A 27,736-nucleotide genomic window follows, 5' to 3' on the forward strand; every position below is an offset into this window, starting at 1 on the left:
GACAGCGCCCATCAATTTAGACCGCTCACGATGCTCAATACTGACTATAAGATCTTTGCGCGAATGTTCGCGGCAAGGCTCATAACTGTAATATCCAAGACAATACCACCAGACCAGGCTTGTCTAGGGGTTCGGAGCAACATACATTCTATCCTAGGCGAATACCGTGACGTAATTTCCCTGGCGGAAGCTTGTCGCGTGCGAGCGGCGTTCGTATCGGTGGATTTTGATCGTGTCTTTGACAGGATCAACCATAATTTCCTTGACTCGGCCATGCGACGCATGGCGATACCACAGGATTTTATTACCGTCCTCATGCGCCTCCTTCGCGGCGCTTCTTCCACGGTGAGAGTCAATGGCAGGGAGGCAGGTCCGGTTCCTATTTGCAGCTCAGTTCGGCAAGATGTCCCTTGTCGATGATACTGTTTACAATAGCGCTCGAACCACTAATGCAGACTCTTCGACGGACTCTAACATGCGTCCGACTTCGTGCGAGCTCCTTCACGTGTCGTGCGTATGCCGACGACTTGATGATACTCGTCCGGTCGGAGAACGAAGTAAGTAAGGTGGTTACCCTTCTTACTACGTACGGAGTAGCTGCGGGAAGCAGGGTCAACATGAATAAAACCAAGATCATGCACATCGGTCGAGGGCTGGACGCTCTGTGCAGTCCGTTTACGACGGTGGACATCTTGAGATGCTTAGGTGTATTACTCACCCGATCGCTAAGGCAATCAGCGGCGGCGAGCTATCGACGTCTCCTCCAGCACGTCCGACTGCACATACGCTTCAATTCATTCCGGACGCACGACCTGCTCCAAAGGGTGGACTACACTAATGTTCATCTGGCCTCGCGACTGCCGCACCTGGCACAGGTACTGCCAATGCCACATGGTATTGCTGACAGACTAATGGCGGCATTTGGATACTATGTCAGCCAGGGAATGTTGTTTAAGATCAAATACGAGACTTTAACTCTCCCACGCCATTCTGGAGGACTTAACCTCACGGATGCGAACTTGGAACCAACGGCAACACGCCATCACATCGGCCATCCTGGATGTGCTTCTTCCCACGTCCTTTGAACCGCCGGTGGCGGTAGGCACAATTTCGCCCTCTTTTTCTCACGTCGCCCGATTCTTTGTTGATTTTAGTTCAGTTACAGATACCTTCTACAAGACTCCCCACTACCCGTGAGATATATCGATACTTGCGGCGTCATCATGGCAGCAATGTTGTCGAACTTAAATACCCAACGCGAGACTGGCGACAGATTTGGCGAGCTGTCCATACGCCTCTCCTCACCATGGCAGCGAGATCGTCATGGTATAAATTCATCAACCGCAAGACAGTCAACCGCCAACGATTGTACGACGTTCGCATGGTAGATTCCCCACTCTGCCTTATATGTGGCATGCAGGACACCGACGAACATTCTTTGCAGTCCGGTGAGGCAAATGATGTTTGGCAGCTGACGCAACGCATCATGGCCCTCCTCCGACGCACCGACGAATCTACGATCACGATGGACGCTTTATTCTTCCCTGACGCTGTCTTTTTCCCCTCACACAAAACATCGCCAATCTGATGGATTGGAGGACACGCATCACACTACGTGCTCTCGTGGACCTTGATATCGGTCATGGACTACTGGCATTATCTACTAGAACAATACGAAATCATCCGACGCCACTCTAAATATAAAACGCATTTTGCGAACTTTCTAGGCAGCTTGTTTCATAACCCCCCGAAGCGGTGGGGAGTCCCAGGTTTACGTTGTTACGAGGGATAGGATTTACTCCCAGTGAAGTGTCGAGGATGTCACTTCGTCCTATTTCTTTCCCTTCTTTTTCATATATGATTTTTCTTTTGCGGCATTAAAATTAAATGAATAGATAAAATATTATTGTTACTAATAAAAAAAATTACATAAATGTACAACGTTTCCTTCCCGCTGCCTCTCCCTTATCCTGTCAGGAGACGGGGACACCGTGGCCAGGCCTCCAAGTACGACCCCTGCCCAGTCTGCCCCTGACCTACTAAACCTTAAAAAAAGTTAAAAATAAAAACAAAAAAGTTGGTAAAAAAAAACAACAAAAAAAGCGTAACGGAAAGCGTCGCGCACTGCAGATAAGACGTCGCGAGATCAATTGCATTCGCTGCTACATTTTTAAAACGCAATTCTGCTGTCTTCTGAAGTTATCAATTTAATGGAACTTTGAACATAATTCCCTTCACTTCTCAACCCAAAATAGCCGCATGTGGAAAAAGGGCTAACTTCTGCAACATTTTGTTCTTTTCAGGTTTAATAGATGGCCAGGCAGCTGATGCATCTCGAACCTTTTGTATTATGTATGGGGCGAGCGCATAGTGCCAAAATAGTCAGAAAAGTATTTTCTACGTTAGCTGTCGTCTGGTAGTGGCATTTTATTCTTCTTCAAACCTTGTTTGACTGCTTTAACTTAGAACAAGTTTTATACATGCATGTAATCAATAAACTGCATGTGCGTTGTCAGACTGTTATAGATAACATCAGAGAATTCACATATATCGTTGATAATTAATTTCTCTCTCATGTTTAGTATTGTTTTAACAACACTAAAAGAAGCCTTACGAAAATTGTGCACTTTATTATAAGAAATGAAATAAAACTACCCACGATAACCTTACGATGAAAGTAAGTCTGTTTTAACAAAACTGAGTATCTGTACACAAGCGTGCTTCTATCGGCACGAATTAGTAAAATACTACTCACTTAGATTTCGATTGGGTCTGTGTTTCATTGGTATGCTGTGTGATACTCAACAAGTATGCAAATGTGGCATTTCATAAATAAAGCTATGTATTCCTAGAAATCCAAAATTTGCTTGTCAGCAGCGGAAAGAAGGGTTACCTGTTGTGCAGCATTGTAAGTATTTCACCATTGCACTATGAGCTGATAGTATTTTCTTACGATTTCCTTGTCGATGTTTGATCTGACTTCATATAGCTCTTTCACAGAAAGCATAAAAACGTTGCACTCAGCGAGACTGGAACCACGAACCGTAACAGACGCTATTTCACAGGTCAGCACGTCGCTACAGACCTAGCGAAGAGGTATGTGTCGCGCATTCCTCTTACAACGCCTATACTGACTAGAACTCGTAAACCGCTATTTAAAGGACGATATTAGTTGCGATTTCCACGTGCAACGGCTTTCCTGGATTGAAAACCGTAAATTTACAATATTTAGTTACACCTCAAGCGATATTTACTCAGATTATTCAATGGAAATGACAGGAAAAATCAAGTGAATTTTGAGGCTTAATTCCGTGCACACCAGGAAGTAACTCGTCGATCACAGAGTTGCCAAACATACCTTACCTTGTTGCCAAATCTCAGTTACGGTACCAGCAGGAAGATGACGAACTGATGTGATCCTACAGCGGGCTGGGAAGTGACCATAGCTGGTGTCTCCAAGTCGCGGGTGCTACGGCCTGGAATACGTAATGCGTCCGATTCGCATTTCTGTAACTAGGTTTAATACTCAGAACTGACTGCAAACTATGCATCATAAATCAGTAACTCTCATAGTTGACTTTATATTTCTTTCGTAACTGTACTCAAAACTAAGAAACTCATTCACGGACGTTTTCGTGCCTCGCTGATATTCGAACACACCAAACAAATAAAAGTAAAAAAAGAAAGTGTGTGTGTGTGTGTGTGTGTGTGTGTGTGTGAGAGAGAGAGAGAGAGAGAGAGAGAGAGAGAGAGAGAGAGAGAGAGAGAGAGAAGAGAGAGAAGAGAGAGAGAGAGAGAGAGAGACAGAGAGAGAAGAGAGAGAAGAGAGAGAGAGAGAGAGAGAGAGAGAGATAAAAATAAAAAAGATTGAGAGAGAGGGTAAAAATTGTTGTAAAGAAATTGAATACTAGTATGTAAGGAAATCTTTCATTAAAATGACACATTCCACATCATTACGAAAATGTCGTATTCATGAACTATGTAACAAGTATCACTTTAATCTAATCTAAACATATTGCTGACCAGCTGTGAAGAGTCATGAATTACCAAAATTTTCGCCAATGACAGTAACCAAATCTAAACTTGAAAATAAAAGACTACAGTTTTTGTAATAAATCGGGACTCCTATCAAGGCCCTTTCATCACTGTTAACTAACCACGGAAGATGTCTGACATACCTCCATTCAGCAGTACAAAGTGTGTATGCATTTAAAGATGAAGTGCATGATGTGAAGTTCTGTGACAGAGATACGAACCCAACACGTAATCGGATTGTTAACTAAGTAACCTTTCTTACACTAGTTATTTATTTCTAGTGGCAAAACAAACGCTATGTAGGGTCACAGGACACTTATTCCATCTTTTATTTGACGTTCTGTATGTCGATTAAATTGGTTCTGAGCTTGGAATACAACCCACACCGCCCTTAACGCGGAATTTGATCCCTTCGCGACAATACAGCTCGACTACAATTCGTTGTTTGTTCAAAACTGCAGATTCCTCAACATGTCGACATATTGCGCTTGAATGGGTTCGAATCCTGGACCGGCACTAAAGTTTTCAGTATGTATTATCAGGCTCTAGCACGAGAGCATCTATCTGCTGGCGGATAATAATTTTGATCTTTAATGCATTTTCATTCGTTGTCAACACTAACGGTATCTGACGTTTTTGACTCCCAGTGAGACACAGAACTATTTGATACATCACTGAATGTTCAAGGATGTTATTCCGAGCTGCTGGTGGAGAAAAATTCGGTAGCTGACGTCTCTTTGTGTGTAGTCAACAACGATATGTGTGGGGTTCGATTCCCAGTCAGCACTGAACTCTTCCTTATATTATTTCTAGTTCAAACATGCTCACATGTCGCTGCTGGTGTAACAAACCCATATTAAATGTTCGTTTTCTCTAGAATATAACAGCGATAGGCGCCGGGTTGGAGTCGTGGGAAGGAAAAAGTTAATGTTTCGTCTCGTCTTTAAGTTAAAACATCTAGCTACTTCCGAGAAAATCCGATACGTCACAGTTGATTATGCTTCGATAACAATCCGATTATGCTCTCTAACATTCTGCGTGGTGTCTTTTGTTCTATATCGTGTCTCCCTACCACTTTCGCGCAACGACGCTCTGAGCGTGTTTTTTAGGGAATTGACTAGTCTGAACCTGGGACCTGTTGCTGGTAAGGAGACGTCAGATCACACATGACATGTAGAGTTCAGAAGAGTTCAGTGAGACTAGCGATGATATAACCAAATACTTAATGATTTCAACGACAGCTCCACTGCACTCCCTGTAAAAGAATCTTAATACTAACTAAATTTAGTGGAAGGGGTTCAAGGCTTTCCTATTTTTAGTTAGCTGGTAAAATAACGTCGAAAAAGCAGTTAAGTTTAACATTGGAAATTTTGTTCTACTCACAAAACATTGTTTATAAATTGCACTATTAATAAAAGGAAATGTTTTAATACAGGATGGTAAAAACCAACTGCGTTCAACAAAAATGTGAACGTATGTTCCCTGAATGGGTTTCCAATTTCTACAATGGATCGAAGGATGACCTATGCCATATCTATAATCTAGGTTTAAATTAAGTTTCACAAAAGAGAAAACTATCAAAATGGTCTACAGTGACCCTCAATTATCTTTAATTACTTATCTAACTTGTCATAAATTACAGTGGCTGATGTGGCTTCTCAATAACTATATAACAGAAAAATCAATGCGTTTCAGATTTTTACTTCAAGTGGCAAATGTGAACACCATGAGCTTTAATTGACGATCGACACTAGTATTGCGCAAAAAGGGGGTGTAACAGATGAGACTTCTGCAGTTCTGAGTGAAGCTTTATGCGCTGTTATGCGGCATCGCGTGCGTTCATTACCTTGTCGGTGTTCGTCAGGGGGCGGCGGGCAGCACAGCTCCGCTCCCCTCGCCCTCTCGGAAGCAACTCTCTCCTAACTTCTCCTTACTACAATTTACCGAAGTTGGTTTAAAAAAACTATCTGGCTGTGTTTTCGTCTGACCAGTCAGGGTCTCAATGTTAACCTTAAGCTCAGCCTACAAAAATTCTGTCTATCCAACGAGAAGCGTCATCCTTTTCGTGGTGGGGCAATGTTTTTAAAGTTTGCAACGTAACAGAGACCCGAAAAAGTCTCACACTAAAACTTGCAGCTGGTGTGGTCGTTTTAGTGTTATCGTAAGACCTATACTGTTCTTCTGGAAGGCTCTATCTTTTAACATGGGCTGGGGGGTGGTCCTGACATAACAGAGACGCGAAAAAGTCTCACGCTAAAACTTGCAGCTGGTGTGGTCCTTTTAGTGTTATCGTAAGATCTATACTGTTCTTCTGGAGGGCTCTAGCTTTTAACATGGGCTGGGGGGTGATCCTAGCGGTTAGCTGGCGACGTGGGTGTCCGTCCCTTATCGTAGGGCCTTCAGCTTAACACGGTTCTGCTCTCGGCTTTTTCTCGTTTCTCCCCTCGGAACTGCGTCTGTCTCACGGTGGGATGGTAAGACATGCATTTCGGCATTCTTGTGTTAGTCTGTGGTATTCCATTTGCTCACTCGTTACTCATATTACTTTGGTTAATTTAATGTCACGAATTATTCGGAGCTATGTGACATACTACTGGATTTGCTTATCATGTCAGGGTTTTCATGGAAGGTGTTGGATTTGCCTGACACCTTACAGTTCTAGGTTCCAATCCCTGTCCAACAAAAAGCTTTACCTGACGGCATTTCAACTAAGTTACTTGTGAAGAAGCAATACTTAACATCTCTCGTAGTTCGTTAACAGGGACAATAGTTTCTGGGTAGGAATTCGCGTCCGTTAAAATGTTTACGTTATCTAATTTAAAGTTGATATTTGCTGACTGATACTGTCTAAACTCGAGGTATACCAGTCTCTGTATGCCTAGTCAGGAATGACTATTAGTTTCCGTCAGTCACGAAATCTTAGTCTGCATGACCTGGGTTTGAATCCATATGCAGAACGAGACGGTTCGTCGTGACATTTGAAGTTCATACGTATTCTGAACTAGCTGCTCGTGAATAAATTAAATTTTTAATGTCATTTTGTGTTAAATAACAAGCACGGTATGTTACGTTTAAGAGGAAATCATGAATACGACGAACTTACTACGTGCATTACCTACCTGACGTAATAATGAGAGTGGTAACATTTCAGGTATGTCATTTATTGTAATAAATGTGATCTTACAAGCCTTAAGGACAGTCTTATCTGTGATAAGGTGTTCCCTGATATTTGTAGTATCGTGGTATTACTTTACATCTTGAGTTCTTGCAATACAGAGCACTGTTTTCTAGTGGTGACTTGTTGGGACCATTTTCAATAGTCAAACGACTGTACCAAGGAGCAATTAGAGGACCTGCTAGACAGCTGCGTTATGTGGGTTGCATGCGTATCAGACGAAATGCAATTCAGGTCGTTCGGACACTTTTGAGCATAACTGTACAGTGGGAGCCATAACTGCACTATATGAGCGGTCGGGACCGCTGTGAGGTAATTAAGAAGCGTGTGTACGACGGTAGTGAAGATGCACTGAGAATATCACAGGTCACAATTCAAGAATTTCTATAAACACGGCGCTACGTCTACGCGGAAGTACCGACACGTCCGATCGCTGTTGCGTCCCAAGCGGAATCTATCCTCACAGCTTTACTTCTGCCAGTACCTCGTCGCCTACTTTCCAAACTTTACAGAAGCTCTCCTGCGAATCTTGCAGAACTAGCACTCCTGAAAGAAAGGATATTGCGGAGACATGGCTTAGCCACAGCACACAGTTTTAATCTGCCAGGAAGTTTCATATCAGCCCACATTCCGCTGCAGAGTGAAAATCTCATTCTGGATAAATACGCGTGGCCTGCGGGTTAAAGACGTGAATGAAAAGTCCAGGACTGATACTAACACTAAACTTCGGCAGAGTGTCCCATAACAGCTGTTTCTGTTGGAGGAGAAACAAATTAGTCATTAAGGCCCCGTCGACAACGAGGTCGTTAGAGACGCTGCACAAGCTCGGATTAGTGAAGGACGGAGAAGGAAAGCGGCCGTACCCTTTCACAGAAACCGTTCAGACATTTGCCGTAAGAGAGGTAGGGAAATTACGGAAAACCTAAATGCAGATGGCCGGACGAGGGTTTGAACTGTCGACCTCCCGGATGCGAGTCAATTGTGCTATCCACCGCGTCACCTCGCTCGGTTTTCTGGGGGAAGGGAAGTTAGTTTGTCAGCTCATAGTACCAGGAACAGAAATCAAGAAGTAAAATAAAACTTTTGCGAGGAAAAAATTGATATTTGCAAAACAAAGTAGCTTCATTGTCATCTTAAGCTAAGAAAAGTGGCAGTTCGCAGCTTGCACATGTGAACAGTAATGAATTTAAAAGTGAAGTATTTATCACTATTTCTTTCATTGGGGTTTCGATTCGTAAATGTTTTCATTTACTCGCTTATCTTAGTTCTATTTCACAAGAAAGTCCATTTCGAGTCGTAGTAATAAGAAGCCATCGTTTCCCGTTTACTCGGTTTCAATATGGCGTCGAGCCAACGCTTAACTTTGTATAAATCAGGAGAGCCGTCCTCTGTTTTCGCATCTATCCAGTGATGTGATTCTGCGCGATGTAGGACGGGCGGCTGCTGTCGCCTACGGCAACAATAAGGCGCGGTGAAGCAGTGGAAATGGAATCGAATGGAACACTGGTGGCAGTTTACCGTATTTTACGAACTGTAAGACGCACTTTTTCCTTCGGAAAATTGCTTCCTAAATTCAGATGCGTCTTATCCTCGAAATTAATATAAAAATGTCTAGTTTTTTATGTAAAATTTGCACTAGTCTTAAAAATGGCCGTATATTCTATGAAGCAGGAGACCTATCTCTAAGTGGGAAGAGTGGACTCGGCAGTACACCGATGAGACGGACATGAGTTGCGCGGATGCACAAGCTTGCTAACAGCGTCTCCCTCCCACGCCGCCATCACAACCCAGAAAAGTGTCTAGCCTACGATGCGTCATTGCGGTCGAGGGTGAATTTTAACTGAAAGTGATTTGTGCTATCGGTAACAGTACAATACGTTTCTTAAGTTTCGTAATGCAATAAAATAAAATGTATTCATATGATTCTGTGAAAGTAGTATCGTAGGCACGAGTTCCCAGGTAGATGTCGTGTTTCTTGACTTCCGCAAGGCGTTTGATACATTTCCCCACAAACAAAGTAAGAGTATATGGACTATCAGACAAATTGTGTGATTGGATTGAAGAGTTCCTAGATAACAGAACGCAGCATGTCATTCTCAATGGAGAGAAGTCTTCCGAAGTAAGAGTGATTTCAGGTGTGCAGCAGGGGAGTGTCGTAGGACCGTTGCTATTCACAATATATATAAATGACCTTGTGAATAACATCGGGAATTCACTGAGGCTTTTTGCGGATGATGCTGTAGTATATTGAGAGGTTGTAACAATGGAAAATTATACTGAAATGCGGGAGGATATGCAGCGAATTGACGCATGGTGCAGGGAATGGCAATTGAATCTCAAAGTAGAGAAGTATAATGTGCTGCGAATATATAGAAAGAAAGATCCCTATCGTTTAGCTACAATGTAGCAGGTCAGCAAATGGAAGCAGTTAATTCCATATCTGGGAGTAGGCATTAGGAATGATTTAAAATGCAATGATCGTATAAAGTTGATCGTCGGTAAAGCAGATGCCAGACTGAGATTCATTGGAAGAATCCTAAGGAAATGCAATTCGAAAGCAAAGGAAGTAGGTTACAGTACGCTTGTTCACCCACTGCTTGAATACTGCTCAGCAGTGTGGGATCCGTACCAGATAGGGTTGATAGAAGTGACAGAGAAGACCCAACGGAGAGCAGCGCGCTTCGTTACAGGATCATTCAGTAATCGCGAAAGCGTTACAGAGATGATAGATAAACTCCAGTGGAAGACTCTGCAGGACAGACGCTCAGTAGCTCGGTACGAGCTTTTGTTAAAGTTTCGCGAACATACCTTCACCGAGGAGTCAAGCGGTGTATTGCTCCGTCCTACGTATATCTCGCGAAGAGACCATGAAGATAAAAACATGGAGATCAGAGCCCACACAGAGGAATACCGACAATCTTTCTACCCACGGGCAGTGCGAGACTGGAATAGAAGGGAGAACAGATAGAGCTACTCAAGGTTCCTCCGCCACGCACCGTCAGGTGGCTTGAGCAGTATGGCTGTAGATGCAGATATGCAGAAGACCATGGAAACAGAACAGCTGAGCTTCAAAACGACCAACAATCAAACAAGTGCTCAATGGATAAAACAATCGTGATCTAGAGTGAGAAAAGACATTATTGTTAAATCTTTCAAGATGTGCGGCATAGGTAACTCTCTCGATGGCGGTGAAAATGGTTCAAATGTCTCTGAGCACTATGGGACTTAACATCTCAGTTCATCAGTCCCCTAGAACTTAGAACTACTTAAACCTATCTAACCTAAGGACATCACACACATCCATGCGCGAGGCAGGATTCGAACGTGCGACCGTAGCGGTCGCGCGGTTCCAGACTGAAGCACCTAGAACCGCTCGGCCACACTGGCCGGCGATGGCGGTGAAGAGCATCTCACATATGAAGAGGACCACGATGATGACGAAGAGGAAGAAGAAGGAAATTCAAATGACGATTCTTCAGGGATTTTAAAGGTCAGTGCGGTTTTATAAACTAAGAATTTTTTAGTCTATCTTTGCAATCTAATAATCAAAATGGTAAAAATGTTGTTTTTAGAAAAACTATTTAAAAATTAAGGTGCGTCTTATAGTACCTAGCCTCTTAGAGTCTGCAAAAGACGGAGGGAGAGGACCACCGCCTGGTGAGACGAAGAAGAAACCGCGCTGCGAAGCAGCAGCGCAGCCTGGTGGGCCGACGGCTGATGCTGACAGACGTCTGCTGTCAACGCGGGGCATCGCCCCGGCTCGCGCATCGGCCGGTGCTGAGCTGCGAGAATCCGAGGAATGCAGCACAGCGAGGGGTGAAGAGCTGCCTGCTGTGGCAAGTTTATGGGCGTGTGTGTTTGCTGTGATAAGTGCCGGCTGTAGTGAATATGAGTGAGGTAGGACTGGCCTTTCTGAGTTGCCTGTTGATTACCCAATGAAACACGAAGAGGCCATTGTTAGGCGTAGCGTGTTCGTCTAAAAGAGTACTTGTTCAAGGAAGTCTGCTTATTGAAAATCTAATTATCTCTGCTGTTGCACTTCATTGTTGCACCGTTGTGTTAATTTTGTGCGCTGCAGGATGTGTAGATCGTTGGCTCCCATGTGAATGTTATCTCTCTTACTTTTTCTGTTTAATATTAAGTACGATGTCGGATTTGGTTGGGTATTTATGAAGTTTGGGTGTGGCTGATATCTGTTATTGAGTTTCTCGTATGCGTTCACTGTGTGTTATTAATTATTTGTGCATCTTAATTATTACTCTTTGTTTAGCCTTAATTAACTCAGCATCAACATGGAGCAACTCTTCTACATGAATTTGTTCCAGCTAGTCATTGTTTCCCTTACTGCATTCTCTGTTCTCTCAATTCTCGTTCCGCTCTTGGTAAGTGATTCCTTGTGGTGACCGGCTGCTGATGAGCAATGTTTTCTATCTGTGTTCTTTTTAAAATGCGTGTTTGTACATCCACATATTATTTTGTTTAAACCTCTAGGCACCCATTTCCCACAGCTAGGTGCTTCGTTAAATATAATGAAGATGGTTCTGGTAGGCCAGATTCCACTGTAATCTGACTGATAAATGGATTATAAACTCCTTTTGTTACAGAAATATGGTTTCTTCCGTGTCAAGTAACTGCAGAAGAAACGAGACGCATTAATGTCATTACCATACTAATCCATTCCCCTTGCCCCCTCCCCACTCCACCGTTCCCTGCAGCTATTACGACCTCTGTGTAACACATGATTATTGGTTTCCGAGAGTGTGTGCTACTACACAGTATTCACTCGTTGAGTAGCTTCTGCATGTCAACATATCTTTTATGGTAGCAGTTTGCATCAAGGAATAAGTTACTGGGTATTAACATCACATTTTAGTGTCTTTTGGAACACATTAGTCGATATATATTCTGTTCTTAGCTTACTGCTAACTCTTGATAAATATTACCTACTGACCTACTGAGACTATCCTAGAGTAACACAAGTATTCCTGCATCCTACCCACTTTCTTTGCTAATAGTTATTAATGTGCAAAAAAATGTTTCAAATGGCTCTGAGTACTATAGGACTTAACATCTGAGGTCATCAGTCCCCTAGAACTTAGAACTGCTTAAACCTGCCCGAGGCAGGATTCGAACCTGCGACCGTAGCGAACGCGCAGTTCTAGATTGAAGCACCTAGAACCGCTCGGCCACACCGGCCGGCATTAATGTGCAATGACTTAAACTATGGAACTAAAGTGTATGATTACTCTCAGCGTTGTCATCACATCTTAAAGTCAAACAACACAAATGCTGCTGTTACAATTAGATGCTCTAATCCGTAGCTAAACACGTCACACACTCTTTGATGACGGTAGTTCTGGAGCCAGAAAGGATTATTCTTAAGATCAGGATCCCAATATAAATACGTTACGTCCCGATAAATACCTCCTAACGTTAGATGATTTTCAGTCTTTCTTCTGGAAGACTTCGCCCGAATCTAGAGACGATATCGTGACGTACGTGTTCGATTAAAACACAGCTCGTATCGACAGCAACCATGAACACACGTCGATTCTCCAGACAACCTGCTTTCAGAATAAGTACTGAATAGCAAAACGATTGAGAAAAATTGAACACACTGATTTAGGTGGGGCTAAATCACACTACCAGACAGCGGTCTATCAAACTTTTTTACTGAAGAACCAACACTGGCGTAATGGTGTGGCACCTCTGGCCGCATTTCTGTCGACCATATTATCAATTGGTAATTTATATAAATTATTATGTCATAAGACCTCAATAAATTAGCGATACTTGTAGTAAGGGAGTGATAATTTAGCCGCAGGCCCATAAGAGCTGATCGTTAAAAGTCGGCAGTATTCGAGACACTTCGTATCAACTGTCCTCTGTTGCTGATATCCTCAGCAATACCAAAGTTGTATTACTGTAATTGCCTGATGAAGTGTTGTTTTTGTGTTGTCTGCTCAAGAGTATGATGAACTGGTTAATAACATCAACTGTACCTGTGTTTAAATATAAGCTGGAACAATTGTGAGAGTTAGCTGCCTTCGAGACTGGGCTCGGAGAACTGATGTTAGCCAAGAATACCTTTAAGGCGGCAAATACATCATCTACAACTACATCTACATCCATACTCCGCAAGCCACCTGACGGTGTGTGGCGGAGGGTACTTTGTGTATCTCTATCGGTTCTCCCTTCTATTCCAGTCTCGTATTGTATGTGGAAAGAAAGATTGTCGGTATGCCTCTGTCTGGGCTGTAATCTCTCTGATTTTATCCTCATGGTCTCTTCGCGAGATATATACGTAGGAGGGAGCAATATACTACTTGACTCCTCGGTGAAGGTATGTTCTCGAAACTTCAACAAAAGCCCGTACCGAGCTACTGAGCGTCTCTCCTACAGAGTCTTCCACTGGAGTTTATCTACCATCTCCGTAACGCTTTCGCGATTACTAAATGATCCTGTAACGAAGCGCGCTGCTCTTCCTTGGATCTTCTCTATCTCTTCTATCAACCCTATCTGGTACGGATCCCACATTGGTGAGCAATATTCACGCAGTGGGCGAACAAGTGTACTGTAATGGTATTACAGGAGCCACGATACGGGCCGCAAATGGGGAAAGCCACTGACGTATGTGCCTTAGAGGGCAGTCTGTTACGGTCCGGAGCCTGCTAATGAGCATCTTGCAAATGGGGAAGCTGGTTGACTGCTCGCATGTAACTGTTAGAATCTATGGAACCTCATTGAAGGACGCTAAAAACAAGAAGGAGTAGGCGTCGGTGCTGGACAACCACGCCACGCAGGAGTTGGAGGCTCGCCCGCTCTGCAGAGCAGAATAAACGGCGATCTGTGGCAGATTTGACAATAAAGTACAGTACTGGTGGAGACACAGATGTTTCCGAAAGCATCGTTCAGCGCACGTTGTGGAACGTGGGGCTCCTCAGCGGACGTCCCCTCCGTTTCTTCACGTTGACGCAACTACCTCGTCTATTACTGTAGCGTTGGGCACAGGATCACTATAGGGACATATTCCATTGATGGATTAATGAAGTTCCAGCTTACACCAATCGATGGTCGTGTCCAGTTACTCCTTTATCCAGGTGAACGGCTGTAATACTGTGCTATGTGGACATTGACGTGGGTTTCCATCCGACATGCAATAGAATCAAACGTACCATTGCATGCGTGGACTGCGTGAGCCTAATTGCGAGTCACCAGCGTCCCATAAAGCTTGTTAACTTCCCCGATGGCGGTGACTTCTTACAGCAGGATACACTTACGTGTCACAAGGCGAAAATCGTGTTACAGTGGTGAATTCACATTTGTGTCTTTGCCACCAATTTCACCTGATCTTCACCTGATGAAATACATATGGGAGGTGCCAGGTGCCATGTCAACCCTCACGAAGTACTGGTGTGACCTGTGTGGAGGCACCTGGTGCTACATAACTCCAGAAACCTACCAAGCGCTGCCTATTGTGCTCCGTAGGTGGACCAACGTGCTACCGAGCAAATGGTCACAATATTTTAGGGTCATCAGTTAATATTGCGACGCGTCATTGAGAGATTGTGATTCGACCACGTACTGCGTCGTTACGCTGTGAATATATTCTCAGAAATCGATTAACTCGGTGGCAGCGGAAGAACATTTTACAATATTAATGTGTTGACGTTGCAGCTAAAAGAAATGAATGGCAGAGATTCGCCGAAATTTGAGGGCAGCGATATGCGAAATGTATTAAACACAACAAGAAAAGAATCCAGACATGTTTGGATGTAAACGACTCCGGCTTGCGAACGACTTCGGAAGTGAAGAAAGATGCAGGATCAGTGTTGAGTTTTTAGCCCATTGCCCCTGAGTTGTTAATAGACGCAACAATACGCCACGACAGGTGGTTCCTTCGCAAAGCAAGCAGTCTCATTACTTTGTCAACCTTGGTTACACCTGTATAGTTAGGGAGTGTGATTAAAATGATGATCCTTGTCAAATTAAAATCACCATGCATTTTGCAGTCGCTTGACATAAATTTCTCTCTGGAAAGCTGTTGGTACGTCTTTCACTGTTCGCCAGTTATGTCACTGTAAGACATTTTCTCACGCATTACATACAGTCTCAGCGTTATTTTTTTCTGTTTTCTCCAGCTAGAGCGTTCCATCTGCAGCACAGATATTCACAATTACGTAAAACGCTCTTTGCAAAATTTTCCAGTACACAGTAACTACTATTTTTTACATTTATTTCGAAATCTGTATTAATAATTATTCCTCTGTATTTCATTTTTTAAAGTATTCTGTCATGCTGTCTTCCTTTCACCTCTGTTTCTTTATAGGATTTTCCATTGAACACATTTTAATTACACACAGTTTTGCAGCAAGCATTTTTGTAAAGTCAGTCATACAACCACATTTTTGCAAAGTAAAAAAATGGTTCAAATGGCTCTGAGCACTATGGGACTCAACATCTGAGGTCATCAGTCCCCAAGAACTTAAGAACTACCTAAACCTAACTAACCTAAGGACATCACACACATCCATGCCCGAGGCAGGATTCGAACCTCCGACCGTAGCGGTCGCGCGGTTCCAGACTGAAGCGCCTAGAACCGCTCGGCCACTCTGGCCGGCTTTGCAAAGTAAATACGCATAAATTGACATTACAATTGACTGGAGTACATGAGAGCACGTAATCGATTTATAATGTAGGAACAATAATACATGACCGAAACACAGAATACGGATAAAAGAACCATACAAAAATATGAAGAAATAGTGGAAGAGACAGAGCTGAAACAAGCAGACCTAAAAGCGAAGCCTTGGATAACATGCTTTAAAACTGGAGATATTATTTTCTTGGATCAACAGCTAAGTAATGCTATCGTTAATATCAGGTCATGAAGCAAACCGTCACTTTCCTCTTACGTTCAAGAAAATGAGTTAATTCCCCTGATGATAGCACAAAAGATGTTAAACTATCATGAGATGTACATAGATAAAGAATATCGTCGACTGTACCAAATATGTCTACCATCGCCAAATAGAACTACACTTTCTTCCCCAAAGACGTGAGCCAATAGTAAATACTCAACCTTATGCCTCATTAAGGTGAAACGAAGAGATGTCAGAACAGAAGTGTTTTACATAAGGCTCTATCCACTGAACAGTCGGGATTATTGCGCTTTTGTAAGTACAAAATTAATGGTGTGTCAATAGGCAATCGAGGAAACACTTTTAGTTAACTTTAGTGCACTGGATAAGGTGAAGTGTTGCTCCAACAAGATTGTTTTTGACAGCATTCGTGCTGTCGAACTTAAAACAACTAAAGGAGAACAATACTAGCTCAGGAGCGACCACCATCTGGTGGTTCAAGTGGCTCTGAGCACCATAGGACTTAACTTCTGAGGTCATCAGTCGCCTAGAACTTAGAACTAATTAAACCTAACTAACCTAAGGACATCACACACATCCATGCCCGAGGCAGGATTCGAACCTGCGACCGCAGCGGTCGCTCGGCTCCAGACTGCAGCGCCCAGAACCGCACGGCCACTCCGGCCGGCTCCACCATCTGGTACTAATTCAAATTATGTACGGCGAGTTGACTGGAAATTGGCGTATTGATTCCCTATTCCTGAACTGATATAAAGGTCGAAAGGCTCCAGGTAGTAGTTACTTGCTTTTGGTTGCAACCAAGATTATCTTCCGACAGCACTGCATCAGGTAACCATTGTTATCCACTGTCTTACTGTTCTGTTCTTCACTCTGTTAAATATTGTTTTCTTTTGTTGTGGTAAGTGTGTGTAATTGTTTTCGGTTATGACCTGTATTAAACAAGCCAATAGATAATACGATTTCAAGTCACTTTTATCTCTGTGCACAGCTTCTGCTTTTGCGGAACCACTGTGTGAGACAGGCGAGGCTGGCTGCCCGCACTACTCCTTACCACGCGGCCGCCTATGTGGGGCTGGGCTTGCTTCATCTGTTCCCTGAAGCCCTATTAGGTAATCAGCGAACTTACAGTTCATACACTGTGTGGTACCGCTGAGCCGTGGCCGGCTCGCGTTCATGCCATTTGTTATTTGGCATTTTGTCACAATCCAGTGGCGTCTTATTTCTCCCTGAGTTACTACCATAACGAGTTGCTGACTTGCCTCCGTCAGTGGCAGCAACAGCGCTTATCGATACTAGTACTGCTGTACCAACTTTGGTGTGACCGCTATATTTCCGTGTGTGTGCGGCAGTCTGTCGGTTGGGACAGAGCAGCGAGGAAGTCCCCTGGTACGGGGTCAGGCCGGGACCGCTGGCGGCGTGCACATGCGGTCGGATTGTGAGGCGCTAGCTGCGAGAGCTACAAAGTTCGTTGCCCACCGAAACTGGACACTGAAGTTGAGTGATGAGTTAACCATTTATGATACCTCAACTGCTGTGACATCTCTTCGTTCAATCCTGGTTGTTGCTTCCTGGGCCATTACAGCTGGCAGCAACGTATGGTGTGTTGGAGTTGGCGAAATTTTGCAGCCATCTTCCTGTATGGTCTTTAACTACTAAATTCGTTGTTACTTATCAGTGAACTGCCCCAGCGGTATCTTCTGCCTTGTGGCCGTTAACGCCCCGTTACCTGCCCGGGTCGTTAGCATAGTTTTCTGGTAGTGTGGTTTTCGTCGCCGTGTTGATGCTGTCCGTCACAGCCTGTAGTTCGATAGCCTTTTAGTTTTTTGTTCATATTTTTTTCTTAGAGTGGTTATTGTGCCTTGGCTGTTTTTAGACGCCAATTTTGAAGACGTAATGCGGCTGCTATCTTCGTCCTCGGCTGATACTTTCTGTTGTCGTGCCGTTGGTCAGGCGGAAGGGAGTTGATTAGGTTGTTGGTCAGTCCTTCAGCCGTCGCTGGGTCGGGTTGCCATCCGATTATCTAATCTTACTTTTGGCTGCCTGTCTCACCTCACCTCACCTTACGTTAGAGTTACCTCCTCAGGATTATCCTTGGAACACTTCTGAGCACCACTGTTCTGTTGGTTTTAGATTCTGAGTTTCATTTTAGTCTGAAGTACTGTGCGAGGCCTTAAACTGTCTATTAATTTAGTTTCTTTTAATTATAAAATAAGGCCTTCAGCCCTCTTAAATTAAAATTTCCAGATTCATTTGTTTAAAATGATTTTTTTTTAAATTGCTCTATCTGAAATTCTTGCTATCCAGGCCCTAAGCTCTCAGTTGTTCAATGTCTTGTGTGTGGCCTTCCGCCGAGTATTAACGTGAAATATTTTTTTAAGTGAGGCCTTCAGCCGCGTGTATTCTTTAAAGCAATTTTTTATAACTTGTGTTCAGGCCTTCAGCCGTTCTTGTTTTTGGTGTGGTTTTGGGCCTTCAGCCCAGGAGGTATCTCAAGTTTTCTTAACTAGGCCTTCAGCCATATTGCTTTATTTTGATCCTTTTAAGGCAATGTGTAATTAAGTGCTTCTTAGGAAATTAAAGATTTGTGTTTTGTGCAACTGGCAGTAACCGATTACGGTCTCCTCCGCAACCATAAGATGATCTGCTCTATCCTGCGAAACAAGATTTCAACCGCTCATAAATTTTAGGGCGGAAAATATTCCAGAGGACTAGACAAGTATAGCACTAATGATGATGGCCTTTATTGTAGTGCAATGTAGCAACAACGCAGTAAATCACCACGGTTTCTTGTGTATGAATAAGTACTCCCAGTACATATATATATATATATATATATATATATATATATATATATATATAATACTTGGGACATATATGTTCAAATAAAAGACAAAGTATGTCTAGTGTATTTAGGCTGCATATGTCAACAGTAATGTTGTCCAGTTAGAGCTGAAACTAGAGTGTAACTGCGTAATTGCTCTTTTTTTTAGTTACTCTGTGTCGTAATTGAATGGCACTCACTCTTGATCAATATTTTAGTTGTAGGACGATTGGTGCGGTACCTCCAGTATGTAAAGCTCTGAGATTAAGTAGTGGAGCACTGATGTAAGTGTGAAATTAAAGGAGGAAGGATCAATAACTTCGTCAACACTAACTGCAGTAATACGTGTTTATTTATAAATAAAGATCGTGTTCATTCAAACAAAATAAAGGTGATTGTACATGAGGTGAGCAGGTATGGGCGTGAGGTGTGATGCGGCGTCCAGTGATGTGGCGACTGTCATCAGCTGCGTGGTCTAACCGTGGATTCCGTGGATTCCGTGGCCGTAGGCAAGTCCGTGGCCAGCGAGCAGGCCGTGAGCGCCGGCCAGCACGGGGGCGGCGACGACGGCGTGGGCGGCGGCGGCGGCGTGGGCGGCGGCGCCGTTGATGTGGGCGTCGCGGGCCTGCGTCTGGGCGACGGCGGTCAGGTGGGCGGCCCTGGTGGCGGCCACCTCAGGGGTGTCCAGCACGTAGCCGCCGGGTCCGACGGCGATGTGCGCCGGGCCGTAGGCGGCGTAGCCCGGGTGCACGGCGTGGGCGGCGACGACGGCGTGGGGTGCGGCTACCACAGCTGGGGCGGCGGCGACCACGCCGTGGGCGGCGCCCAGGTAGCCGGGCCTGGCCACGGCCACGGCCACGGCGGCGACGAGGAAGACCTGCAAATCGCGCAGTTATCGATGTAGCACGATGTACCTTCTTTAGCATTTCAAGCTTGGCTGTTGGTCACAGTCCTATGTAAGGAACAACTATTATGAGCCAAGCGAATTGTAAGGACAGCACATTCACTTCAATCAATAACTTCTGTCACCTCAGAGCAAGACTGTTGTTCCGTTCCTGCCAAAAATTGGAAATTTGTGGTAAGGACTATGAAGTCAAACTGCTCAGGTTATCGGTCCCTAGGCTTACGCACTACTTAATCTAACTTAAACTAACTTACGCTAAGGACAACACACACACTCAAACCCGAGGGAGGACTCGAACCTCCGACGGGGAGAGCCGCACGAACCGTGACAAGACGCCTATACCGCAGGGCTACCCCGCGGCGTTCCTGCCAATTCCTTTCGATTTTGGAGTAGTTTATGTCCGTTTCAGTATTAATTGGTGGGACAGACTGTAGATTTTGCTGATGCACCTGTAGCGATTCGACAAACATCTCCAATAGAATTCAAACAGAAAAAATAACTGTTTACTGATACGGACAGAACGATCACTGCATTGCTTTGGACTGTACAGAATGTCAGAATTCACCCTTTATCATTCAAGATAGAAGTTACTTATCTCAAAAAGTAAGACACTATTCCATCCCTCTTGATGATGCTATTTTTACCCTTTACATGTACAAAATACACCACCGAAGTAAAATTATGGAAAAATGATTGTTAAGCCGTTCTTCCAACTACAGAACCGCTTTATGTTATTTTATTACTGAAGATTTCTCATGTCACTGCAGATGTAAGAATCATTAAACAGTAAGTATTAGCTTAAAATCTCACTGAGGCATTCTCTAGAAATTTCGAGGCATACTGCTCCTTCTAAGGATTGTATCTATTAGTACATTTGCTCTTTCATTCCCCACATCATTCGACAGTACGAAGTAAAGTACGGCCTACACTACTAGTTCTTGTTCATCTTTCTGCTGCAAACACCGAGGGTGCAGTCTAAGAAAGACTACAAGTGCCCTGTGTGCCTGCTTATAGCTTCGTACTAACTGAACGTTCTTCAACATTCACTTTCAGAGCTGACGTCGGTGTTCTCAAAATGTGCCACCTTGCAATTGTTCAAAGATTACTGCCTTAACTTACTTTTGAGGTGCTATGCAAATTTCCCTGCAATTTTAATCTCCTAAGCAAATACTCATTATGAAACATCCGGTTAAAAGCTGTATGCCTTCATGGCTTAAGCTACAGTTTATCCCTACCCATACTGATTTCCTAATATTTCAAACTCTACAGGATGTTTCCAGCTCACGTTACTGAACGACCAGCTCTGTGAGAACGCATAAGGTGGTGAATGTCTTATTACTATGAGTTCTTTCAAGGACTGTCTCTCGTAACAGCAGAACGTGAACTGTAAGGAGGCTTTCAGACACATAAAAACTGACTGCTAGGCCAGGAGCTGAACAGCAGTCTTTTTCGAAAGTATGCAGAACTTATACAGAGTCTGAATTGGTCGAAAGAGGTGACTGAAGGTAATAGCTTCGAGTCGCGTGGGGGATCGTTCTGGGATGACTCAATTGGAAGCAGCCACAACAGTCGAAAGTACGGGCCAGAACCTCGATCTGGAATATTAAAATGTTAGTTCATCTTGTCACAATGGCCACTCGTCTGCGGTGTGAAATGTTCGGTTGAAATACATAAAATATAATTTAGAAACAAAACAGTCTATCGCGGCAAATGTGCAGTTAGGGTGGACACTGTATATAGATATTGCTCTCTACAGTGAACAACAGCATCGTTCTCCGTACTCTGTCGTGGGTTCCAAACAACCAGTTCACGTATCTGAGAGGCGTACCAGATGAACGTCCTAATTACGGGTGATGTCGGTACTTTTCGTCTTCCTCCAGTTCGTCACCCTCAGCGGACTCGAAGTTACGGAAACGTTTCATTACGCGCCTGTCTTGTTTCACCCACTTTTTTGCCGACTCGGTAGTTTCCTTATTTCTCCAATTTTTGGTTAGCACACTGGACTCGCATTCGGGAGGACGACGGTTCAATCCCGCGTCCGGCCATCCTGATTTAGGTTTTCCGTGATTTCCCTGGATCACTTCAGGCAAATGCCGGGATGGTTCCTTCGAAAGGGCACGGCCGATTTCCTTCCCCATCCTTCCCTAATCCGAGCTTGTGCTCCGTCTCTAATGACCTCGTTGTCGACGGGACGTTAAACACTAATCTCCTCCTCCTCCTCTCCAATTTTTTATTATCAGCGGAGCAACTCGTCAGTGACACGGAGTGCCGAATACCTGATGTCACTTGCATTTTTTTTTTTTTTTTTCCGCACATAATTCGTTTCCAACTCGGTAGGAGTGTGCAGTATTCGTAATCCTCCATTCTTTGCTTTTCACACGCTACGGTTTCCGCTATACTGCAGACCCCCGGCTTTTTGAAAGCGTACACTGTCAAAACACGAGTATTAACAGGACTACGGTAAGTGGCCGGAACACAGCTACTGATGTCCAGTGACCGTGAATTTGTCGCCGTGTCTTGCTGTGCCAGAGGCCTGTTGCTGAACTGTTTACTTAGTAAACGACTCACTTCCGTTGGACCTATTCTCTTCTAACAATGACTGTGTGCTCTAACAACTACCTCCACGGTTAAAGTCATTATTATGAGCACTGTTAATGATTGTGAAAGTACTGAATGAACACTCTACTGAAACCACAATTTTACCTCTCATACATGGAAGCCCATATTTCTTTCTTCCTCCTTTTTGACTTTTCTCGACTCAACCACATCATAATTATCATAGATTACTTTTGGCTGTGTTAGTTGTATTTGGTTGCTGGGCAACCCACCTGACACCACAACTCCTTCCGGGAAACGAATCTGTCTTGCCCATCTGTGTACGTCTATGGTACATCTCATGGTTGCAATAACGTTTTATAAGTGTTTGTATCTGAGGTGAACCGAGGTTAAAAGCCCTCTGATTACCTAGATGGTTGTGTGAAACCACCTAAAAAACCATATCCAGCCTGGCTCACTGGACCTCGTCGTTATCCAGTGAGGCGGATTCGTTCCGGGTCTAGCTTGCCTGGCCGTGTCCTGGATATGAACCTGTTACAGCTCTCGCCTATCCAGGCAGATCTCATAGATTTATGTCCGTTATCAGTAAGCACATTCGTCGCGTTATAAAATTCTCAATGTGACAAACAGTCTGTGTAAATTCCTCGCGACATCGTCACAGCTGTTCCCTGTTAACTGCTCTAAATCCACTTTAATACCTTTTAACGCGAGAGTGCATTCGCGTCCACACTGCAACCCCAGACTCCACAGACTCCAACTGAACACATGTCAGCAGCACTGGCCGTGATGCAGTTGAAAGACGGCCAACAGCGGAAGAAAGAGTACACAGCCTCAAGCTAGAGTGAGCGATACGCGTACAGTGTACGCGAGTATACCCGCAAAGTTGTGGGAAGAAAAGAAAAAAGTGCTTATCTCTAATGGCAACAAGGGACGGAAATGCTATTTACAACTTGTACAGAAACCAGAAGGCACTTACAACAGTCGAAGGATAATAGTGGGAAGCAGTGCTTGAGCAACAAGTCAGACAGTGTTGAAGCCTATCCCCGATGCTATTCAAGCAGTAGAATGAGCAAGCGGTAAATAAAACAAGAGAAAAAATTGAAGTATGAATTAAAGTTCAGGGAGAAGAGATAAGAACTCTGAGGTTTTCCGATGATATTGTAACTCTGTCAGAAGCAGCAGAGGACTTGAAAGAGCAGCTGAACGAAAGGGACGGTGTCTTGAAAGGAAGATATAAAACGAATATCAACGAAATCAAAAGGGGGATAATGGAATGTAGCCGAATTAAAGCATGTGATTCGGAAATGAAACACTGACATTAGTTGATGAGTTTTGCTATTTGGACAGCAAAATAACTCACTATGGCCGAATTAGAGAAGATATAAAATGACTGGTACATTTAGCCATCACGAGAGCGTTACAAATCTCATAGAACGTTTGAAGTGGGACGCACTTGCAGATAGACGGCGCGCTAAACGAACTGGGCTGCTCACCAAATTTCTGCCCACTAAATTTCGAAATCTGACCTTCACCGAGGATGTACAGAATATATTATTACCACCAACTTTAAAATCGCGCAGTGATTACCATTCAAAGATAAGGAAAATAAGAGCTCGTACTGAGGCGTTCAGAGAGTCGTTTTTCCCTCGCGCGATCCGCGAGTGGAACATAGGGGGGGAAATACGACTTTGACGCGAATTGTGCCCTCTGCCACACACCGTTTGGTGGCTAGCGGAGTATATATGTAGATGTAGAAGAATGGAAATGGCAAGAAAAGCGTTTCTGAAGAAGAGAAATTTGTTAACGTCGAATATAGATTTAATTGTTAAGAACTGGAAAACGGACGGTAAACAGTTTAGAAAAGAAAAGAGGCTTTTGATATGTGCTCCTACAGAAGAATGCTGGAGATTAGACGGGTACTGAACATAACTGGGGAGACAAGAAGTTTGTAGCACAACTTTACAAAAAGAAGGAATCAGTTGATAGGACACATTCTGAGGCATCAAGGGATCACCAATTTAGTATTGGAGCGAAACGTGGGGGATAAAAATCGTAGCGGCAGACCAATATGTGAGTACCTTAAGCAGTTTCAGGGCGGGAAGGAGCGCCTGTCCCTGGCACGAATCCGCCCGGCGGACGGCGGACTTGTGTCGAGGTCCGGCGAGCCGGCCAGTCTGTGGATGGTTTTTAGGCGGTTTTCCATCTGCCTGGGCAAATGCGGGCTGGTTTCCCTTATTCCGCCTCAGCTACACTATGTCGGCGATTGCTGCGCAAACAAGTTCTCCACGTACGGGTACACCACCATTACTCTACCGCGCAGACAAAAAAATGGTTCAAATGGCTCTGAGCACTATGGGACTTAACATCTATGGTCATCAGTCCCCTAGAACTTAGAACTACTTAAACCTAACTAACCTAAGGACATCACACAACACCCAGTCATCACGAGGCAGAGAAAATCCCTGACCCCGCCGGGAATCGAACCCGGGATCCCGGGCGTGGGAAGCGAGAACGCTACCGCACGACCACGAGCTGCGGACGCCACGCAGACATAGGGGTTACATTTGTCTGGTGTGAGACGTTCCCTGGGGTGGGGGGTCCACCGGGGTCCGAACCGCACAATAACCCAAGTTTCGGTGTGGGGCGGCGGTGGTGTGAAGTGGACTGCGGTAGTCGTCGTGGGGTTGCGGACCACTGCGGCTGCGCCGGGGACGGAGCCTCTCTGTCGTTTCTAGGTCCCCGGTTAACACAACATTAAGCAGATTAACAAGCATGTAGGTTCCAGCAGTTATCTGGAGACGAAGAGGCTTCTACAGTATTGAGTAGCATAGAGAGCTGCTTCAAATCAGTCCTCGGACTGAGGGCTACAACAATAACGTCAGTAATGATGTTTAGTAATGAAACACGTGAGGCAATCCAGACCTTACGTCTTATCTTAGAAGAAAGATTAAGGAAACGCAAACCTACGTTTCTAGCATTTGTAGACTTAGAGAAAGCTTTTGACAATGTTGACTGGAATACTCTCTTTCAAATTCTAAAGGTGGCAGAGGTAAAATACAGGGAGCGAAAGGCTATTTACAATTTGTACAGAAAGCAGATAGCAGTTATAAGAGTCGAGGGAAATGAGAGGGAAGCAGTAGTTGAGAAGGGAGTGAGACAGGGTTGTAGCCTCTCCCAGATGCTAATCAATCTGTATATTGAGCAAGCAGTAAAGGAAGCGAAAGAAAAATTCGGAGTAGATATTAAAATCCATGGAGAAGAAATAAAAACTTTGATGTTCGCCGATGACATTGAAATTCTGTCAGAGACAGCAAAGGACTTGGAAGAGCAGTTGAATGGAATGGACAGTGTCTTGAAAGGAGGATATAAGATGAACATCAAAAAAGCAAAACGAGGATCATGGAATGTAGTCGAGTTAAGTTGGGTAATGCTGAGGGAATTAGATTAGGAAATGAGACGCTTAAAGTAGTAAATGAGTTTTGCTATTTGTGGAGCAAAATAACTGATGATGGCCGAGGTAGAGAGGATATAAAATGTAGACTGACAATAGCAAGGAAAGCGTTTCTGAAGAGGAGGAATTTGTTAACCTCAAGTATAGATCCAAGTGTCAGGAAGTCGTATCTGAAAGTATTTGTATGGAGTGTAGCCATGTATGGAAGTGAAACATGGACGATAAATAGTATGGACAGGAAGAGAATAGAAGCTATCGAAATGTGGTGCTACAGAAGAATGTTGAAGATTAGATGGGTACATCACGTAACTAATGAGGAGGGCCGGCCGAAGTGGCCGTGCGGTTAAAGGCGCTGCAGTTTGGAACCGCAAGACCGCTTCGGTCGCAGGTTCGAATCCTGCCTCGGGCATGGATGTTTGTGATGTCCTTAGGTTAGTTAGGTTTAACTAGTTCTAAGTTCTAGGGGACTAATAACCTCAGCAGTTGAGTCCCATAGTGCTCAGAGCCATTTTTTTTAATGAGGAGGTATTGAATAGAATAGGGCAGAAGAGGAGTTTGTGGGACAATTTGACAAGAAGAAAGGACCGGTTGGTAGGGCATGTTCTGAGGCATCAAGTGATCACAAATTTAGCAGTGGAGGGCAGCGTGGAGGGTAAAAATCGTATAGGGAGACCAAGAGATGAATACACTAAGCAGATTCAGAAAGATGTAGGTTGCAGTAAGTACTGGGAAATGAAGAATCTTGCACAGGATAGAGTAGCATGGAGAGCTGCGTCAAACCAGTCTCAGGACTGAAGACCACAACAACAACAACAATGAAAGTAAAGAGTAACGAATGGTTTGTGACGGGTATATCTCTCGACAGTGCCGAAGTCTTACGGCACAAGAATTAAGTGGTTAATTTCACGGTTCCAGTCAGCATTTTCCACGGAGACCCGCAGCCGGCCAGAGCGGCTGGCTACCGTTACTCACCAGCAGGACCTTCATGGCAGGAGTTGGGTTGCGGCTGCTATGAACTGTACCGTGACAGCGCGGTCACAGCTTTTATAGTCGGCGGCGCGCCGTGAAAGGCCCGCAGTGTCCGTGCGCCCACGGCCTTCCTCGGGGCTGCCACGCCTGTCACCGCGGACCCACGTCGCCCCGCCACACCCCCTCGCACTTTGCCTTCACCGCGACGAACCGCGCAGGATCCCCTCTAGACGTCCCGCTATTCAGTTTCCTACAGCACCACTGTGGGTGTAGGTGGCCACAACAGCGCCCGCCAGCGGAAGACGCGACCGTGGACTGCGGGCAGTGTCACGGTTAACGAGGCACTTGGCCGCTAGACGCGCCTCCCGCGCGACCGCGAAGAGTTCGTTCCACTGTGTGTGCTCTCTGTTCCGCAACAGAAGGATAGATATTTTACAACTATTCTGCCTAGATAAGCTATTTTTTATGTACCGGATAGTTATCATTAAAGTGCAGGTGCTGACAGAGTTCCAGTTTGGGCTCACTTTCTTCGTATGACAGCGAAACTTGTTCGTCATGCTAATGCCGTAATGGGAACCGATTTACGCCGGAGTTCCAATTTTGGTCACCAGGTGCTAATCTGGCGCTGTGAATGCAAGAAATGGTTCAAATGGTTCAAATGGCTCTGACAAGGGAACCTCCCCATCGCACCCCCCTCAGATTTAGTTATAAGTTGGCACAGTGGATAGCCCTTGAAAAACTGAACACCGATCAATCGAGAAAACAGGAAGAAGTTGTGTGGAACTATGAAAAAAATTAGTAAAATATACAAACTGAGTAGTCTATCCCAACATAGGCAACATCAAGGACAACGAGACGCTAGGAACCCCGTAGTCCCGTGGTTAGCGTTGAAACGTCCCCTTTTAAACAATTATACACGACTGTGCTTAACCTGACACACAAT

At 44.4% G+C, this 27,736-nt stretch overlaps 1 protein-coding gene across 1 annotated transcript; it reads right to left on the reverse strand.

Annotated features, from left to right (window-relative positions):
- Positions 1–19,247: 19,247 nt before the first annotated feature.
- LOC124605831 (cuticle protein 65-like) lies at positions 19,248–26,924 on the reverse strand. Its single transcript, XM_047137759.1, has 2 exons — positions 26,797–26,924; positions 19,248–19,790 (listed from the first exon to the last, which is right to left on the reverse strand). The coding sequence occupies exons 1-2, from the start codon at positions 26,809–26,811 to the stop codon at positions 19,389–19,391; spliced, it is 417 nt and encodes a 138-aa protein (XP_046993715.1). The 5' UTR covers positions 26,812–26,924; the 3' UTR covers positions 19,248–19,388.
- Between the last annotated feature and the right edge of the window lie 812 nt (positions 26,925–27,736).

Source organism: Schistocerca americana, chromosome 3, assembly GCF_021461395.2.
Source record: "Schistocerca americana isolate TAMUIC-IGC-003095 chromosome 3, iqSchAmer2.1, whole genome shotgun sequence".
Classification (NCBI taxonomy): Eukaryota; Metazoa; Arthropoda; class Insecta; order Orthoptera; family Acrididae; genus Schistocerca; species Schistocerca americana.